Here is an 18,914-nt window from a genome sequence, read left to right as displayed (position 1 = left end):
GAATGTCCACGTACGGCGTTTTGACAGATCCTGTTCAGCTGTCTCACAATAGTGCCTGCTCTTTAGCCTTCGTGTTGAAAAATGTTGTCACTTCAATGGGAATCCCTTTTTTCCCTCTGGTAGATTGATGATTTCAGTACTTTTGTTGGGAGCTCAGCTCTTTGTTCTTTAATTCCTTCCTTGCTGACAGGTGAATAGCAGCTGCCTGGAAGATTTCCTGCAGTTCACCGTTAAAAATCCCCATTTCCTTTCTCTGACATTGCATCACTTTTGCTATCTGCAAAGAATAATCCCACAGAGGCATTTTCTACCGCCTGCAATTAAAATTTTTACAAAGAAATCTTCAAAGATGCTCCCCCCATCACCCTACCTTCCTGCTTATCCTCTCTAATCCTGGCTACTCAGCCTCCCTGAATTCTCCCTTGGGTGCCTATTTTTCAGCTAATTGCTTGCCCAAGCCCAGCAGACACTGCCACCAGTGCACGGCTCCGAGCAGAAGGGCTTGAACAGAACCACTTCATTAAAACTTCACGGGTTTTCATCTTTTCCCAATTTTTTTTTTTTTGTTTTTTTGTTACTCATTTGTTTTGTATTTTCCCCATGCAGTCCTGCCGGGTGCCCACGGTTCAGTGGATGGGCTGCAAGGCAGCTGGAAGCTGCACTCAGGAGCACGCTGGGACTGCTGAGGCTTTCTTGCAGGACCTCTCGTTCCCGTCACTCACCTGTTCCCCTGCCTCCACCACCTTGCTGCTGGCAGGAAATCCAGGTCCTGCTGTTCCACCTGCACCGGTAGCGGGTGCTCAGGTTCAGCTTCCCTCTGTACCACTGCCCCGACCCCGCGGTGTAATCGCTTCGTTCTGGTGGACAGCCAGGATCCTCCAGGAATCCTGCTGCACGTTTCAGACATTTTGTAGCTTCAGGTAGAAAGTTTTCTCCCAAAGCATTTCCCCAGCAGACTCCTGTGTGATCTGCACCCAGCACAGACCACGCACCGCTGAGCGCTTCGGACCTCAGGAGCAGGTCAAGCAAAATTCTTCCTGGGTCTGATTTTGCAATGACCGAATAGATCGTTTTCTGCTTTTCACAAATCACCCCCTGAATTAGCTTTGCTTTCCCATTGAAAGCACGCTTTGTTTCCGTGCGTACAGGTGCCTTCTGCGCGTTTCTGTGCCTTCTGCATCGTCTGCGCTGGGTGCTTGCAGCTGAAGCTGGGGCTCCAATAATTCTCTCCAGCAGTGCCTGAACACCAGCACACGCAAAGAACTCGTGTGGCACGGAGGTACCTTCTGTCAGGCTGGAGCTCACTGCGACAAGGAAAGTTAAACACACTGCAAGAGAAAGAACAGGGAATTTGGAATCCATTTTTTTTTTTTTTTTTTCACTGCCATTAAAGGTTAGCTCGTCATTTTCAGTTAGAACAATCCTCAACAGGAAAACATCTCGTTAACAACACCCCCAACCTCCTTTTCTCAGTTACCCTCACCTTCACTCTCACCCTCTATTTCACATCCCGTGTCTCTCTTTGAAGCTACTATGCAAACAGACAGCCAGGGCCGATGGATAACGTACTGAGACGAACGAAAAGCTCCACGTAAAGCCCACGGGACGGGAAGAGCTGCCCGTTTTCCTTCACAGCTCACTGTCCTGTGCTTGAAGGTAACACCTGAGCTGCTGCTTTCCGTGCAGGCAGAGCTGGCCCTGGGCAGCTGCAGTTCCTGCTGCTGGAAGCCTGGCCTGAATTTCTGACTCCTCCTTGCCCTGCTGAGTGCCTACGCCTTGACTTTTTCTTGTGCTAGTGTTCCCTAATACCTAGAAACTATTTTTAGAAAGCTTCTTTTGTTAATACTTGTACTGGCATTTTACTTGAATGAGGATATTGGACAAAAAAAAAAAAGTAGAGACGTCTGCCTTCGAAGCAGTCACGAGAGGGAACCTGTGGAAGCCACGAGGATTCACCCCGGGAAGCTGTCACACAACGAAACTGCTGCTGGAGGAGGAGAAGCTGCTGCGGGGCCCTCACAGCTGCATCCCGCTGAGAATCCTGGCCCAAAAGGGCAGCACCACTTCTGCTCCTGCCACAAGCTGAGGGCAGCACCAGATCCGGAGCCTGCAGAGGTCCTGCTGTAAGGTGGGGCTTGGGATTTCTCAGCCCTGGTGGCTGATGGCAGGGGTTCAGCTCCTTTCCCTGCAGCTGCAGCCCGTGCCAGCCCCAGTACCTGACCTCTTCCTGCAGCTACAGCTGGCAGAGCCAGAGCTTCCCCTCGTTAAAGCGTGAGTGGTTTTCTAAAAATAAACTTTCTAGCACTTTTACACACGTTGAATAACCTCGTAATGGAGTATTTTGGGGGCTATAAACAAGGTTTTTAAATCGTAAAAATATGAAGTGCCATTAGGAAATGTACAATTCGCAACTAAAGGTAGCTCTTTCCTTGTCTTGCAAAATGAACTTCAAATTGGAAGTTTTTTTTAATAAGGAAGGTGTTCATTAAAAGCATTTGAATTACTCGCCTTGAGTGTTGTTTTGGAGGGGAATGGGGTTTTTGGTTGGCCTGTTTTAAAGTAAAAACAGAATCACAAAGCAAGTCAAAGGCCCAGCTTCCTACCTGCATCCACACAGACTTCTGAATCTCTTCCGAGCAGAGCACTAGGGAAGGACAGGGATCCTGCCTGGGACACAGCAGCAGCCAGTGCCGTTATCTGGTGTCAAGGAGAAAAACGTCAGACAGGAACTTTGGTGCCCTGCACAAGGGCAGGGGACCCAGCACCAAAACTTAGAGCTGAAGCCATGACCACCTCGCTGATGCCAGCTGCAGAAGCTTTTTGACAGAGACAAAAAAAAGGATTCTGCCCTCGCAGAAATCTCTTTTCAGGACGTGGTTTAAAAGCTGACGGTCATTTCTCACTGCTCACATGCTTTTCTGGGTACGATTTCATTTTTGTTCTTAATGCAGCCTGGCAAAGTGCTGCTGCCTTCGTTGTGTTTGGTCTTAGCCCAGGAGGAAGCGGCACATTTTACAACCTGCTTCAAAATGAAAAATGAGCTCGGCACAGATTGTCCTGCTGGTGGAGCTGAAGTCTTCCTTCACCCTTTTTAAGGGTGGAATCGACTGCTCCAATGATTTTTGATTAAAAATTTAAACTATTTCCCCACTGGCCTTGGCAGCTGATCGGCATCACGGACATCCAGCAGCCACCGGCAGCCCCGTAACGTGTCCCCAGCCGGAGCTGCTCGCAGCCCATCGCTCTGCTGGGCAAAAATCCCAAGGGAGCTCGCTGCCCCTCCTGCACCCACCGCCTCTGAAGGCAGCTGTGCCCACAAACACCCCACGGAGCAAAAACACACAAGGGCTGGTGGTAAAGACACCGAGCTGAGAGCTAACAGTGGAGGGGCACCTTCTGATAGCACCGCACAGCTCCAGAATGGAGCAGGGAATGCAGCTCCCTCAGCTGTAGGCTCACAAGGGGAGGGATGTGAGCAGGGAAGGAGTTTCCCTCAGCTGTAGGCTCCCAGCCCCACTGCTCCGAAGCCCCACGGAGCTGCCACGCACGCTGCCAGCCCTCGGCAGTCCCCTCGTGGTGCTCCAGCCCTTGGTGCTGCGCGGGTCGAGCCGCGCGTTGCACACCAGGAGAACCGAGTTGCCTAAAGCCTTCATCCCGCACAGCACACGACAGCCAGGAACAAATGAAAATGCCTCGACCGGCGGCGTTTTAATCACAACACACAGCAGAATACAGGACATGCCACACTGGGAGAAGCTTCAGTGCTCCATCGAGTTTACCAGGAGAAAAATATCGGGGAAGAAAACTGGAACGTGCTCCAGGCTCTGCTTCTGACTGAAGCCACACAAAGACCACAGAGGTGCCACGGCAGGCTAAACGTTACGAGAAGAAAATCAAAGAGGTGGCTTGGGAGAACCCAGAACAGGACAATGGCAGATTTATTTACAGTAGGGCACAAAGAATACATACATTAATTAAAAATTACAAAGAATACAGAGAAAACACTCTGGGGGAAAGGAGAGAAATCAATGCTGGCTGAGCCTCTCCACGGGTGGGGATAGCAAAAAAAAAAAACAAAAACAAAAACAACCAAAAATCTCAAAGATCTTAAATCAGACCCGACGCAGTACTCCACAGCACAGTTGGCTCGTGCATCCCCTGCTCTCTTTTTTCCCATCCTTGATTCCTGGCTGATCAGACTTTGGCATGGCGCATGGCTGAGGAAATTAGGCAAGGCCAGAAAGATTTGGGGCTGAGGAGGAATCAAAGCATCCGTGAAGCCAGCTCCCTGCAGGGAGCAAGGCCATCAGTACAAGACACAGGTCCCTGTGCGGACCCAGTGGAAACTCTTACAGCAAATTTGGATTAAAACAGCCCCAAATCCCTCAAGTGCATGCATCAGTGCTGGTAACAGGGAGGGCTTGGGACAGCTGTGTTGGAATGGTGTCACCTGGGACAGCCGGTCACCTGGAGGCCTCATTTCTTACTACAGGAAGAAGCAAAACCGGATTTTTTTTTATAGATCTCATAAACCACCACACCTCTGCCCTGTAGCCCCGACTGAATCCAGCCACTCTGGGGATGGAGGGAGCCTTCACTGCAACGTGGAAGTTTTTGACTGGTAAACATCATAAATGACCAACATAAAACTTCAAACCTCGCTTAAAAAGATCTTCCCAGGGGCTTATTCAGGCATCAAGCCACAGAAAAAGAGGAGCCTGCTGCAGAAGAGCCCACACTGGCTGCCCAGAGGACTTAGACCGTATTGTGGAGAACAAAATACAGCTGAGGGGGCGTGAACTTCTGTTCCCTGGAGGTAGAGAATCTAAGAGAGGAGAAGAGAGCAGCAAGAGCAGCTGGGGAACAGGGCAGGCAGTGAGGCAGCCCGCTTCTGGCAATGGGAGGACTCCTCGGGGCCACTCCCCGTCCCCAGCCCCTTCTGCACGGCCGCAGCCGAGGCCCAACACTGCATCAGGTTGCTTGGCACTAACGCAACGGCGGCGCCAACTTCAGGCTTCCCAGAACCGTGGGGTTCCCAGGAAGGAAGGAAGCCGGCCCCGTTTCCTCACCCAGCAGGAGGAGAGCTGTGGACACCACAAGCCCCGGCCGTTACCCCACGCATCCTTCCAGCGGCGCGTTCCAGCACCAGCGCAACCGCACGCTTCCACCAGAACGCTGCGTCCCGCTGCGCCTCCCGAAAGAGGAAATCCCACCCTCCCATGCTGTCCAAGGCCAGAAGCTGGGAGAAATGATGCTGAGGGTTGCAGTTCTCCAGCTCTCTCACGGTGAAATTGCACTTCCTAGGCTCCGAAGGGCACCTCCATCGAGCTGTAAACAAGCTGATGCCAGGACTTCTGCAGCGAGAGCAAGCCAGACCCATGCTGGGTGAGCCTTTAGGATCCTTTTTGTTTTGCCACAGTCAAGTTCCCTCTTCTGCGCAGACGTGAAGGCAGGAAAGAAATCCAGTCTGATACTTGTCTGAAGAGTCTCCCTGAATCCTAGAGCACCCTAGGGGCTGGAAGAAAATGTTTTCACAAGTGTTTCCACTGCTGTCTTAAATCCATTCATCATCAACATAAAAAAAAAAAAAAGATGAATTAGCAAAAAGGGGTTTGCTTATACAGAGGGATATTTCTCTGCTAAAAAACTCCCTCAAATCTGGAACAGGATAATAAAGTTAAAATGTAAGGTATCTACAGGCCCCTTTTCCCCCCAGAAGTAGCCCAGAATCCATGTACACTGTGCCAAAAGTTACATTCCAAAATGAGGAGTTATTTATTTCTCTTGTCACTCTCCCACTGGATTTTGTTTCCTTAAAAGAATTGGGAGAAGATGTCTCCTTCGCTCCCGGGAGGACGTGTATTCAGAGGTGTCTGCTTTCTGCTGGCTCTGTGCATCTTCAGTCTATTTTCACTGCGGCGTAGATCTTCCGGACAAACATGTAGGCTGCATAGAAGCCAATGGTGCCAGTGAGGAGCCAGAAGGACAGGACCATAAGGGCGGTGTAGCCGAAGTACAGTAAGGAGGGAATGAACTCAACAATATCCAGCTAAAACAGAAGAGGAGTTAAAAATAAGTGAAATCATGTTCAGAGGTAGCACGAATCAGCTCCCGCACCAGCCAACATCCTCTACAAGGGGCATTCAGAGTAGAAGCAACCCCCTGCTCAGTGCATTACTGAGAAATCCCCTTCAACAGAGGGGCTGGGGACCACTGCTGGCAATTGATCGCTCCACACCGGTGCCCCAGGCAGGGGCTTCAGGTCCTTAAATCCTCCTCCCTGCTTTGGGAATTCCATCAGCACAGCTGGCTGCTCAGCTGCATTGTGCTAGCACAGGGACGGACCCGGACTAGGCAGCCCTGCCATTTCCTTCCCCGGATCCAACAAACTCTCCTAGAAAAGCGTCACTTCGATACGAGAGGGGTGACAATACCTTGTTCACAAAGTAGAAGATGGCATAGATGAGCACATAGAAGGCAGATCCTCCAGACACCAAGAAGGTCCTCCACCACCAGCGGTAATCCTGACAGGGTAAAAAGCCTCAGCATTATTCCACAAGCTTCTCTTTTCTGCATCACCACTTCCACTGGCTCAGGGGAGCTGTGAATTTTTTGGGACTGGGAGAGCATTACCCATTTTCCTTCAAGGGAAAACCACAGTTTGGGCACGGGGAGCTACTTGGTCACAGAATTATTTCCAAACAAGGACAGAAAACTGACAGTGAAACATGCCAGGTCAGCATCACAGCACTTGCTACCAGAGACCATGGCTCAGTCTTTGACCCCGCATTTCTCTTCAGACATAGATGGCATTAAATGGTTTCTTTGGGAAGAGAGGTCAGCTCAAAATACTCTGCTCCCAGCAGAATTGCCTGCATGAAACCACAGTTCCCAGCCTAGATGTGAAGTAGCTTCAACTCTCATTAAAGTCTAGAGGTGTAAAGAACAATCACACCCACGAATCTGGGCTGTGCTAGATTTTTACCAAGCAGCAGCAAAAACATGACCTGTGCTTTGTCAGGAACGAGCGTGCACCCTGAGCTACTGAAACAACAACAGGGGAAATCTCACCTCAGCACAAAGCTGGAAGTACACCATGACAATGCTGATTTGTGAGCAGGATACCACCAGGATTATAAACACCAGGAAGAGAAAGCCAAAAAGGTAATAGAACTGGTTCTCCCAGATTGCCTGAAACAAAGACACAGCATAAAATTGTTTCCACGCTTCTGTAATCAATTGGCAAACGTGCGACTAACTTCTTCCAGCTAACGTAAGAAAAAGAAATGAGGGACCCTCAGCCCCGTAGAGATGAGGTTCAAGTGAATTTCCCAAATGGACTGGGTTGCAAAAAGATACCCAAAGTCAGCTATGAGGTAGCTTGCTCACTCCCCTTCATTCTCCTAGCAATGGAACAGCAAATTCCTCCATGTCCACAGAAGGGTGAGAAATCAGCAGCTGAACATCTTAAGGTTGGGTCCCCTCCTTGACATAATGTTACAGTAAGCTTTATCTTCAGCACCATCCTTCAAAAGAAGGTTCTGCAGACATCTCCAGGTGTTTTCAGCCAGAAGACAGTCTGCAGAGACCCACAGCTCAGCTCTCTCTAAGAACAACACTGAAAGACCCGGAGGGAACCTGTCAGCCCCTCCAGTAAGGACAGGAGTATGAAATTGCTCCAGGTGGGTGCTCCCTCCCTTTCAGAGACATACTGGCTTTGGCACGAGAGGAATCCTATTCAAGAATGAAGTGGGTTCAATGCTTACACTGAAAATGAAGAACAGTTCAATGAACATAGCTCCGAAAGGCAGAATACCAGCCATGAGAATCCTGCAGAGCAAGAAAGAGAAACTGTAAGCAGCACAACACAACTGTCTGGCCATTAAAAGCTCCCTGTAACCACCCAGAGCACTCCTAGCAGAAGCTCTACAGCTCCAGATTGCTAGAGTAAGTTTCATGCAGTAAATGACACAGCTGCTCCTGTTGTTGGGCACATTAAACACGTCAAGATTAAGCCTCTGATACTGCATTACTCAAGAGAACACCTCTGTGACCTGGCTGTGTCCAAACACCGGCAGAAAGGTGACCGTCAGCAGCCTAAGAGAACTGAGGGGATGGGGCTTAACTCACCATGTTTCCTAGACACTCATCACTCACCCGACAAATTTGTTCATATACCACCTCTGCTCCGGGATCTGCCTGGGGATCTGGTTGGTCCGCACGGGATTGTCATACGGCTGCTTGCGAAACCCGAAGTAGTACCCCAGGTAGACCAAGGGCAAAGAGATCCCAAACCACATGCAGAGCAAGGCCACCATGGTAGGGAAAGGCACCTGGAATCACACAGAGTCATAAAAAATCAAGTTCATCTGCCCTGGAGACTGAAGTCACTGACCTGCCCAACTCACTGCACTGGCACCCACATGAGAGAGGTGCTGTGAAACTCCCCAACAGCCCACCCACCCGCCTCCCACTCCAGCAGGCTCCCAGGATGGAGGAGGTACCTACCGCTCCAGAGGAGTGTTTCCCCCAGATGAAGCAGTTCAGGACAAAGCAGATACCGAAAACGACACCCGGATACAAGGTAGCTGTCTGCAAGAGCAAACGCAGGGTAAGAGAAAACACGCGACATTAACCAGATGCTTCTTTTAATGAGTCCACTGCTGGGACAAAGCACACGTGGAGGAAGCAGCCCTTCTGCTCCCACAGCAGATGGGCAGTGGGGAGGATCTCAGGCAACCTCTTGCTTTGCAGCAGTACGTGCTCGGGTGTTTACCCTTTCACGTAAAGCTACGAGGACTCAACCCACACCAAATCTCCACAGGTCCAGCCAGCGTGCATCCAGCCACCCACAAATTCATGGGGAAATTAACCCCAGACCTTGCCATCATCAACCTGGACAGGCAGCACAGAACACCAAAAACTCACACAAAAGGCTCCCTTCTTCCACCGATGTCCTTTCAGAGTCCGGTATAAGCGGCCAGCAAAGAATCCACCAAATACCCTGGGCAGAAACAAGCCAAGACAAAGAAAATGAGCTTTCATTGCTGGGGAAAGGGAGGGCAGGTGTAGGCAGGACAGTTCAGTTGTGGAAAGCAGTGACACCTACCCCATGAACATGAAGAGGAAGCAGGCAGTAGTCATCAGTGCACCCCGGCTAGAAGGTGACAGCATCCCCAGCATGGCAACAACTGCAGAGGGAAACCAGGACAAAGCACAATGGCTCTGATGCACACGTGCCAGCCTGCACCTGGAGGCCAGGGGCCACCCCACAGACCTCATTTCCTTCAAAGCATAACATAACGCACCCACAGCCTCCAGCACTGGCCAGAGAGAAAGTCACAGCTTTGCTCTCAAGCTACAGACCATGCTTTAGCCTCACTGCCCAGAGATTTGAGCAGGTGCAGCTCAGAAGGCAAAGTGCATGTGCAAATGTCTCTCAGCCCATTACCACCCGGTGCTTGTTTCTGCAGAATCCCTGCCTCTCATATCTTGATTACAGAAAATACAAACTCATAAAGCGTTTCTCAGCTGAAGGCATCTATCTAGAAACTCAGAAATGCTGAGCACAGGGTACAGCCTCCATCAGGAAGCAGACTCAGGTGACTTCACTCAAGCTAAGGTGAGCCTAGACTGAAGCTGCAGTCTAGGAGCTTTGCAGTTTGGAGCTGCAAACACCCCTGAGCACTGCTCCTCTTCTTGTTACAGCCACTCCATGCAACACGTGCCACTTACAGATGACGATCAGGATCATACAGAAGAGCTGAATTCCAGAACCCAGGAGGGAACTGAGGATCATGGGATACTGTGGAGGTCTGAAGACATCTCCGTGCACAAGTTTCCAACCAGACTCCTCCATGGTATCTTCCTACGGCAACAAGAAGAGAAGGTATTTAAATATGGTTTAGCAATGGAAATAACAGTCCCATCACAGCCACCCCAAGAGGCTGATTTCCTTGTACTAGTTCTACAGATTCCTATCACTTAGTTAACAAACTTCTTTCCTCTTGCACTTCAGTCAGTTAAGACCCAAAGTGCCAGTGCCAGGACACGTTTATGGATCTGTCAGCAGCCATTACCCAGGTACAAAGATATCTGTACTGGCAATTTGCTGTCATATACAGAGTGCCAAAGGCATCACAGAACGACATCATGGAACAGTTTGGGAGGACCTTTAAGGATCAGCTGCCTCACCCCCCTGCTAAAAGCAGGGACATCTTTCATTAGATCAGGTTCCTCAGGGCCCCATCCTGCCTCTGAATACTTCCAGTGATGGGAAGCGTCCTGAGAGCACATCACAGAACCACCTCTCCAATCTTCAGGGTTCAAAGAAAAGTGTGAGGCAAGGCGGGAAGAGATACGACAGCCACATCTTCAAAGCAAATCCCTGCTCATCTCTGCTCCCCTCCCTCTGTGATCCCAGCCCCAAGAACAAACACATCATACAATGTCATCTTCTTTGTTGTAGTTGGCAATGTCCTTCCGGAGGGTGCGGATGATGATCATGCTGAGAATACCTGAAAACAAGTACAGGTTAGCTCAGAGGCTCCTGTGTGGCCCTGCTGCTCTCGTGCTGTGCCACCACACTCATCCCACCAACACACAGCTCTGGCTAGGAGAAGAAGCCTTGAATCATTACTCTTCTCCCCCAGCCTACACCAAAAACAGAAACAAAGCCCCAGGGAGTAGGGAAGGCAGAATTCCAGCATGAACAAGGCACTGTGGCTTTCCTGGTTTTGCTTTTTTGTTTGTTTTGCTTTTTTTTTTCTTTCTTTAACACATTAACGATTCTACTCCCCCAGTGACCCCAGTCAGAGCACAGAAGCGGGTAGCAGCCTGACCCCACAGGGTACTGCCCAAACCAGGAGGTTTTATACATGTTAATGCTCATTTCCTGCCCTTTCCAAGCAGGTTCAGACGTGGACACTTCCTCCTTGAGCTACAGGCAACTGAGGCTTCCACACAATTCCCTGCACTAACGGTAAAGCCTTCTTCAGCACACACATCTCACTCACCCGAAAGGAAAAAGACGACCACAACAGAGTTGATGATGGAAAACCAGTGGATCTGCACATCGCTCATGGTCAGGTAGGTGTCCCAGCGGGAGGCCCATTTAATGTCGCTTTCCTGAAAGAACAGCACGGTGTGAGCAGGAGCCCTTTGGACACCCCAGGAGCTATCATTGCCCCGGGTCTTCTCACACCAGCACCTTCCCAATGTTTTCCACAACAGCCGTGGCAAATACTTGGAGCACGAACTGCCAGCCCATGCCAGGCAGGGGCAGTTAGCAGCCAGCCAGCTCCCCACTACTTCCTCACCTCCCAGTGGACAGAGTAAGTGAAGAGCATCTGGTTCTCCTTAGAGGGATCGATTTCCTGAGGGGCAGAGCCTGTGGCTTCAGGTAGGGTGCACATCCCCTTCTCATCAGCCTTCAAGTCTGTAACAGAAAACAAGGCACACACGGGGTCAGGCCTGGCCCCAAGTTCAAGGCACTGTGCCACTATTCCTCCAAATACTGCAGGGCAAACATTCATTCCTTTCCCAGCTGCTCTGCAGTTTGCAAAACTGTTCTTCCAATCAGCAGTGAACAGCATAAACAAATTTTAAGGAAAGATATTATTGTTACAGCTAATATTGTTCTTACAATTCAGACCCCCTCCTTTCCGTGCCCTGAGGCAAGGAAGTAACAACTGGCACTGGTACATCAGCGTGTGTTCAACACTTAGCCTGCAAGAGATTCTTTTCCCTTGCTCCCCTCCCTAAAAGTCACTCACCTTCTTGTTTAATACTCTGGGGAATCACTTCAAAGCGCACAACCCTGTAGGTGGGCTCCTGGTTTTCTTCCACATCCTCTCTGTGGTAGTAAAGGATGAAGGAGAGGTGGTTGTGCAGGTAGAACTAAAACAGATTGACATTAAATATAATGTTAGCCACCCGAGAGAGGAACGAGCAAAGTTTAGAAGCAACTGGAGAAAGCAGTTTCAGTGCAGAAAAGGGAAGACTCCCACTGTTCCCAGATACATCGTGCCATAGGGTGAGATCAAGCTCACACTGCCAAGTTTAAAAGAACAAGAGGAGAGAACACAGGTATTGAAGAGGTGACACCTCAAACACTCCCAGCATCAGTGACGAGGTCCCAGTCTATTTCTGGCCCAGACAATGCCACTCCACTGAGATCCATCTCAACCATGTACTCAGGGGAGACTTCAGTGGCAAATGAACCACAGAATTTATGTTGGAAGGACCTCAGTAGCTATAACCTCGAGTTTCCTGCTTGCTTTTTTCTAACAGATAAATATTAATCAGCCTGCTGGTGCTCACAGCTGCCCTAAGCTTGTATTTTCAAAAAGCTCTTACATCACCTACAGCAGGAACAAAGTGCAGCAGCTCTCTCTGCAGGCACAGAAAGTTCATTCACCCGTAAGAACTTATACTCAAGCAATCAGAGCCGTGTGTGCAACTGAGCTCCTGACTATGTTAAAAAGATACATCGGTTATGTCAAATACAGCCAATCTCTAAGGCACACCATTTAAAAAAAAATATCTGCAGGAATACACATGATAAATTTCCATTTGCAAACTTAAGAAGCTTCTTCTAGATGGTTACAAACAGGATATTTTTTTTTTCTTTTTACAATTTGCCAGTGCTTTTACTTTCTAATATCCCATACCCTTTGCTCCCCTTTGGTAATTAGGTTTCTTTCACCCACAAGCAATTGCTCTGCACTGAAGGAATTCAGATTGCTACCTTCCAAATCAAACTTCCCTCCACATTCCTATCTACTAATAAATGTTAGAATAAACACTAATAAATACTGCAGTTGTTGTTTTTTTAAATACAGCATGCTCCAAGATTGTTAAAGATCAGCCAGGCTTTGGGGTACAACACCTTTGGTCTACTGAGGGGAAACCACTCCTCAAGTATGTCCAAAGCCTTATGGCAATTCCATGCTAGGAGCTCTGGCTGTTGTACCAGCATTCCAGCACCTGCCCTCATTCTCTTCCATTAGAATACCTCTTGTATTTCTATTCTATACAAAAATGTTGGTTGCATTCGTAACCCTGATGCTCTCTGGTGGATTTCCAATGCTCTGAGAGACTCCCACCACTCCTCTACGCACCCCTCAAGCAGCACCCAGATTCTCTACCTTGTTACCGTCCATAAACCCAAGCCTGTATCCATGCTCGAACTGCACATCCTTCTCCTTCTTCTTCTCCTCTTCCTCACGATTGGAATAAAACTCCAGCCGTGTGGCCACAGGGAGGTTATCAGCAATGCTGAAAGCACATATTTCAGATCAAATTTGTCCACAGCACAGAATCCCCAGACACAAACCCCTGCTCCAGGTGACTCACAGGTGGACATAGTAATCCTCCCTGATCCGCTCGGCGATCAGCTTGCTCTGCTCCACGGTCAGAGTGACCGGCTTGTTGGGAAGGTTGCAAAGAACTTCACATTTCTTCTCCACGTTCATGGAAACCTGGAAAGGTGTATTTACAATTCGATCCCCCCGGAGAACCTCACCTGGAAAACAGGAGAATAGGAGCAGGGTTTAAGGCCCCACAAACGGTGTATTAGAGAGGATGCTTGCAATTCCTTTTCCTCCTTTAGATATAATCCCAGCTCATGAGCAGCAGCCCGTCTGTTGCTGGGGAGCACGCTGTTTAGTGGATACGTACCAAGATTCTCAGCCTTGTACGTTATCTTGGTGGGCTGGCAGAAGGGCAACGAGTAGTACTCATACGGTAACTGCGTTCGTGAGCTGGTGAGCTTCACAGCCTGGAGGGAGAAAGGAAGGATTATCCCCATGACAGGACTCAGTTTCCTGCCCTCTGGTAAACACACCTCTCGGAAGTTCACTTTTGTAAGAAAAGAGACAGATATTCCTCCTGCACAGTTCCTAGTCACACGTTTCAATCACATAGAAACCCTTGAAGAAAGGAGCATGGCCAATTTCTTTTTATTTTTACAAGTTTATTGACTCGGTGAAGTCCCACAAAACAACAAAGAGCTTGAAATAGATTCAAGAATCAAATTTCATGAGACCATAGTTATTTCCTAAAAAAATAAAATTAAAAAAAAAATCACATTTCACCAGACCTAGAGGTCCGGCCTCCAGCTACACAAAGAGTTGCGCAATTTTTGTCACTGGAAGAAAAGCCAGAGGGCCACCAGATTGGGAAGACAAAGGGCAGTGACAAAACCCAAACAATTCTGGAGAGTTCCCACAAATCACATGGCACAAGGGAAGCGCAGACAGACACCACGATGGCCAAGGCCACAGTTGCTCAGAAAAACAGGAGTGTTTTGTAGCGCAGCCAAGCTCCTTTATTGGAAGAACCGCTGGCAAGCACGCTGACTTGCCTTATCACTTGAAGAAGCATTTGGCTTCTGAAATCCCTCTGAGACCAGCCACTCCAATACCCCCTCTTCCAGGAAGCTCACTGTAGCCACAGGCAAATCACATTTGCTTAAAAATAGCCAAGGTCTGGCAGCCTGCAGCCAGAGAGCGAGTTGTGTTGGGCTTCACATGGGAGCATCAAACCTCAGCAGCCCCAAGGGTGCTGGATTTTGCTGAGACAAGAGGCCACAGCTTTAGAAAAATAAATGAAAAGGGCTATAAATTGCTGATGTCTGGAAGCGAGGCCTGGCTTCCTCCTGCACAGAAGCAGTGGTTCCATCGTTGACTACCAGCAATGTTGTAGGGGAACAGCTCCGCAGCAAGCCTGGGCTGGAAGGTCCCAACACTCAAGGACAAATGCCTGCTCCTGGAAAGGGCTTAGCATGGATTTCACTTGACTTGAAGACATTCCATGTGCAAACTGGGTAGAAGAGAACACTGAAAGAGTCTGACTCAACTGCTGCTTTACCCTACCATCCCCAGGTTCATCCTCCATGAGCATTTTGGGAGTCAGTACAGTGCCCGAAAAAAAAATCTGGTTAAATTTGCTTCAAAAGTGCAGAAAGAGCACGCTCTGTGGCCAAACAGAGCAACAACTTGAGGACTTCAGGGCAATTGCTGAAGGGATTCGGTAGAAGAAATGAGAAACAAGAAAGAGAATCATGCTGGGAATTGCAGGGTGAGGTGACAACAGTGACCATTTGCAGGCTGCTTATCCCCAACACCCAACATGAAGGTAGTAAAAAGGAGAAATAATCTGCACCAAAAATGTTAGTAATGGGATCCCAAACTTTGACTTGCCTGTCCCAGGTAGCTATGCTGATATAAACAAGGAATAAAAAACTACACAAAACAAACAAACAACCAGATCCAGGTTCCTCCCACCTTTATTTCCACAGGATCATTCCGATGGAAGTTGATAGGAGCCACACCAGGAACATAGAAAGAATCTGTACCACGAAGCCACAACAGCAAGACCAGCAAACATCTTAGCCTTTCCTGCAAAAAGGAGAAGAAATATTAACATACTTTTATATTAACACTAAAATAGAAATCTATATAATATTAAAATTGTAAATAAACACCAGAGAAACATTAGATATGGGCAAGAACACTGAAAGCATTAACCCCAGACGTTACAAAACCTGTAAGGTCGAGGGATTAAAAGCCCAAATTCAGGGAAGCTTTCTTCACTTCGTTTTGTGACTCTCACTGGGTCACTTTCCACTCTGCCTGGTTCTTCACCCGCACTCAGGAAAGCTCTGGCTTTGCTGAGCTGCAGGGAAGATGCATTTAGCTGTCACATTTCACTCTGCAGGCTGTCATCTGACTTCTCTACTCCCACCCACCCAGAACACTCATGAGGAGCGGCACAACCCTGTGGATTACCAAAGAACTGGGCACCAAGCCTGGCATGGGATTACCCTGCCCAGCAGCAGCTCAGGGGCTGCCCCACACCGCTGCCCGTGGGGTGGTTCGGCAGGGGCTGGGCACATCGCCTCTCCTTCCATCCCACTCTTTCCTCCCTGCCCCTCTGGGCCACAACCCAGCTCAGCGTCAGGGAAAAAGGAGCTTGCAGGATGGCAAAAATAAGGACAGAGCTTTGGAAGGTGCTCAGAGCCACACGGGCATGTGGAAGATGAAGTTTGCGATGACACCTCTGGCAGAAATCAGGCTCTCCGCACGCAGATGACGATGACTCAGGCAGCACGGAGCAGCAGAAAAGGCAAAGAGGGGGACTTGTGGAGAGCGCTGCCAAGAAAAAACATTTGGTGACAAGAAACGGGAACACTGCTACGCAACAGGTGGGGCCAAGTTTTGAAAGTGAAATTCGAAGGAACATTTCCAACGAGGGCTCCTCTGCAGCCAGCTCTGCCTGGCAGGACACGTGCGGGGAGAAGCTCGGAGCCTTCCCGAGCAGGATCTGAGCTCCCAGCCTGACGGACGAGCTGCTCCTCCAGCAGCCAGGGTGGAAATGTGGGCACGTGCCCAAACACCTGCACAGCTCCCGAGCCTCCCCCGGCAGTCGTTTCATTTCAGATGCCTGCAGGGCAGATCCTCTCCTGCGCAAGATCACAACTCGCAGCCCTGCTTTAGCTGAGTCCCAGAGCCCCGGTGAGGCGCAGACTCCAGAAGGCAGGACGCTGCCTTCGTGCCCTTCCCCAACTCCGTGCGGTTCAAAAAGCTTGCATGAAAAATCACTCAGGTGATGGTCTTTAATCTAAGGTGCCAGGGAATTGTACAGGGAAGGAACGGGCAGCACAGCAGACACGCACAACTCCAGACCAGGACAGTTAGCCCAGGGAAACGGCCGGGAGAGCAGCCAGAACCTCACCACAGGGCACCACACGAGCACGAGGCCACCCTCAGCAGCAACAGGGGCTGCCTAATCCCATCTCGTGAAATCCAGCCCTCCCGAAGCCCGGGGACCTCTCAGTTCTGAAAATGTGATGGGCAATCCCCTTCGAAAATCCATCCTTGTGATTAACTTTGGAAGGAAGCACTTCTCAGTCAGGGTGGTTTGACTCGAGCCTTCCTTGTGGCCGTTCTCTCCGCGTTTCTCGTCCCATGCACAGGCACCAACAGCTCACACAGAAACCCTTCCACGAAGCTGTTCATTGATAATTATCAGACTCAGCATTTGCAAACAATTCCTGGACGGTTTCTTTGATTTATCTCGTTTAGAAAGATTTAAAAATACTGCCTTTTTCTGCGACCACACACGTGCACAGTTTGCAGGCTCGGAAGCTGCCAGTGCCAGAGTCCAAATTCCAAAGTTTCCAAAGTTTCTCTAGGGGAAGGGGCAACCAGGAGCCCGAGGCACCCTGCCAAGGCACTTCAGCATCACCCAGCACAGCCGGGTGCCCCTGCCCGGCTCCTTGCAGATATTTTCTAGAGGCTGCCAACACGAAGAAGCCTTCAAGCAGCGAGTTCCAGCCCCCTGCAGCCCGGTGACACACCTGGCACCACATTCGGGCTGGCTCACTGGTTGATAATTCACCCCGGAAGGTGAGAACACAGCAAAGGATTTGCTTAACGGGGAGAAAAGGAAGCAGGAAGCGACAGCTGCGGACGCGGTATGAATGAGGTGCCAGATAAGGCTGCATCTCCTCCACAGAGGGCACAAGGTACAAACCGAGGGCTGCTAACTTTCGGTTTTGAGGAAAACTGCGGGGAAACGACCTGTGCACGGGCACTCCGGACAGATCCACAACACCCTGAGGACCTCATCCAATTACCGAGACTTTTTGCTACGAGATCAGAAGGGAACGAAGGGAATCACCCACTGCTACAGGGCAGGAAACGCAGCCCCACAGACACCAGCACCCCGAGCTCCCCGCTCAGCACCAGCTCGGTGATCAGGATGTTGGCAGCGCCCACCCCTCGCCCTGCCAGGTGCCAGCCCGCCACCTCCCCGCGGGCTGCCTCCTTGGGTGTCCCACAGGGCTGTCAGCACAGCCCCAGCTTTATTATATTTATTATATTTATTATTTATTATTGCTGGCACTCAGAGGAGGCACTGGGAGGCTCTGGGAAGGAGCCGGGCGCTGCTTTCACACCCACCTCTCAGAGCCCCTTTGACACCAGCAGCCTCTGCCCCTCGTAGGAGAGGAGGCCACCGGGAGATCCCCCGGAGAAACCCCTGCAGCTCTGGGAACGAGCTCGGGCCCTGCCTCCTCCCTGCCGGGACAGACCCAGCACCGCCAAACGATGCCCAAAACCGAGCACCCCGCGCCCTGACCCCCCCGGTTCTCCCCGGGTTTCCCCCTCCGGGACTCCCCGCGGCCCCAACAGCCCCCGTCCTCCCCCCGTAACCCCGCTCCTGCGGCGCCTCCTCCTCGCAAACCTCCCCCGGAGGCTCCGGGGCCGCTCGCTGCTCCCCGGGGCGCTGCCGCCGGGGCCTCCCCTACCGGGCACAGCCCCGGGGCATGGCTCGGGACCGGCAGCGGGGGTGGAGGAGCCGCAGCGAGCCGGGGCAGCCTCCCCCCGCCAAGCCCGGGGCCGCCCGCGGCCTCCCCGCAGAACCGGGCCGGGACCGGAGGCCCGAGGCCAGGCCGGGGCCAGGCCGGGGCCGCACCGGGAGGCTGCGAGGCCTCGGCCCGACCCCGGGCGCTGCGCTGGGGAACCGGCGGGGCTGCAACCGGCTCCGCGCCCCCGTTCCCGTCCCGTTCTGTTCTGTCCCGGTGCCTCCGGTCCCGGCCCCGTTCGTCCCCCCCCGGCCCGGTCCCGGCCCCGCTCGGTGCCCGCCGCCCCTCTCACCATCGCCGCCGCCATCTTGGATCCACGTGTCGGCGGTGACGTCAGCGGAAGTGGCGGGCGGTTGGCTGCGGGGCCGGTTGCCATGGAGACAGCGGCCTCGGCGGGCCCGGCCCGGCCCGGCCCGGCCCGGCGCTAACGGGAACCGGCGGGGAGGGGAAACCGGGAACCGGGGCGGTGCTGGGCGTGAGGCGAGAGCCTCGCCGCCATCTTTGCTGAGGGCAGAGCCCCGAGCGCGGGCACCGAGGCCTGGGC

At 51.2% G+C, this 18,914-nt stretch overlaps 1 protein-coding gene across 1 annotated transcript; it reads right to left on the bottom strand.

The window, feature by feature from the left end:
- Nucleotides 1-3,920: 3,920 nt before the first annotated feature.
- Nucleotides 3,921-18,812, bottom strand: TM9SF4 (transmembrane 9 superfamily member 4). Its single transcript, XM_027472758.3, has 18 exons — nt 18,663-18,812; nt 15,288-15,401; nt 13,681-13,780; nt 13,357-13,525; nt 13,149-13,278; nt 11,775-11,898; nt 11,319-11,437; nt 11,016-11,127; nt 10,447-10,517; nt 9,736-9,868; nt 9,110-9,191; nt 8,929-9,004; nt 8,509-8,592; nt 8,158-8,333; nt 7,767-7,830; nt 7,072-7,191; nt 6,435-6,524; nt 3,921-6,049 (listed from the first exon to the last, which is right to left on the bottom strand). The coding sequence occupies exons 1-18, from the start codon at nt 18,744-18,746 to the stop codon at nt 5,900-5,902; spliced, it is 1,998 nt and encodes a 665-aa protein (XP_027328559.2). The 5' UTR covers nt 18,747-18,812; the 3' UTR covers nt 3,921-5,899.
- Between the last annotated feature and the right edge of the window lie 102 nt (nt 18,813-18,914).

This window comes from Anas platyrhynchos, chromosome 21 (genome assembly GCF_047663525.1).
Source record: "Anas platyrhynchos isolate ZD024472 breed Pekin duck chromosome 21, IASCAAS_PekinDuck_T2T, whole genome shotgun sequence".
Lineage (NCBI taxonomy): Eukaryota > Metazoa > Chordata > Aves > Anseriformes > Anatidae > Anas > Anas platyrhynchos.
The sequence above is the reverse complement of the archived record's forward strand: the minus strand, read 5'-3'. Positions and strand labels throughout refer to the sequence as shown.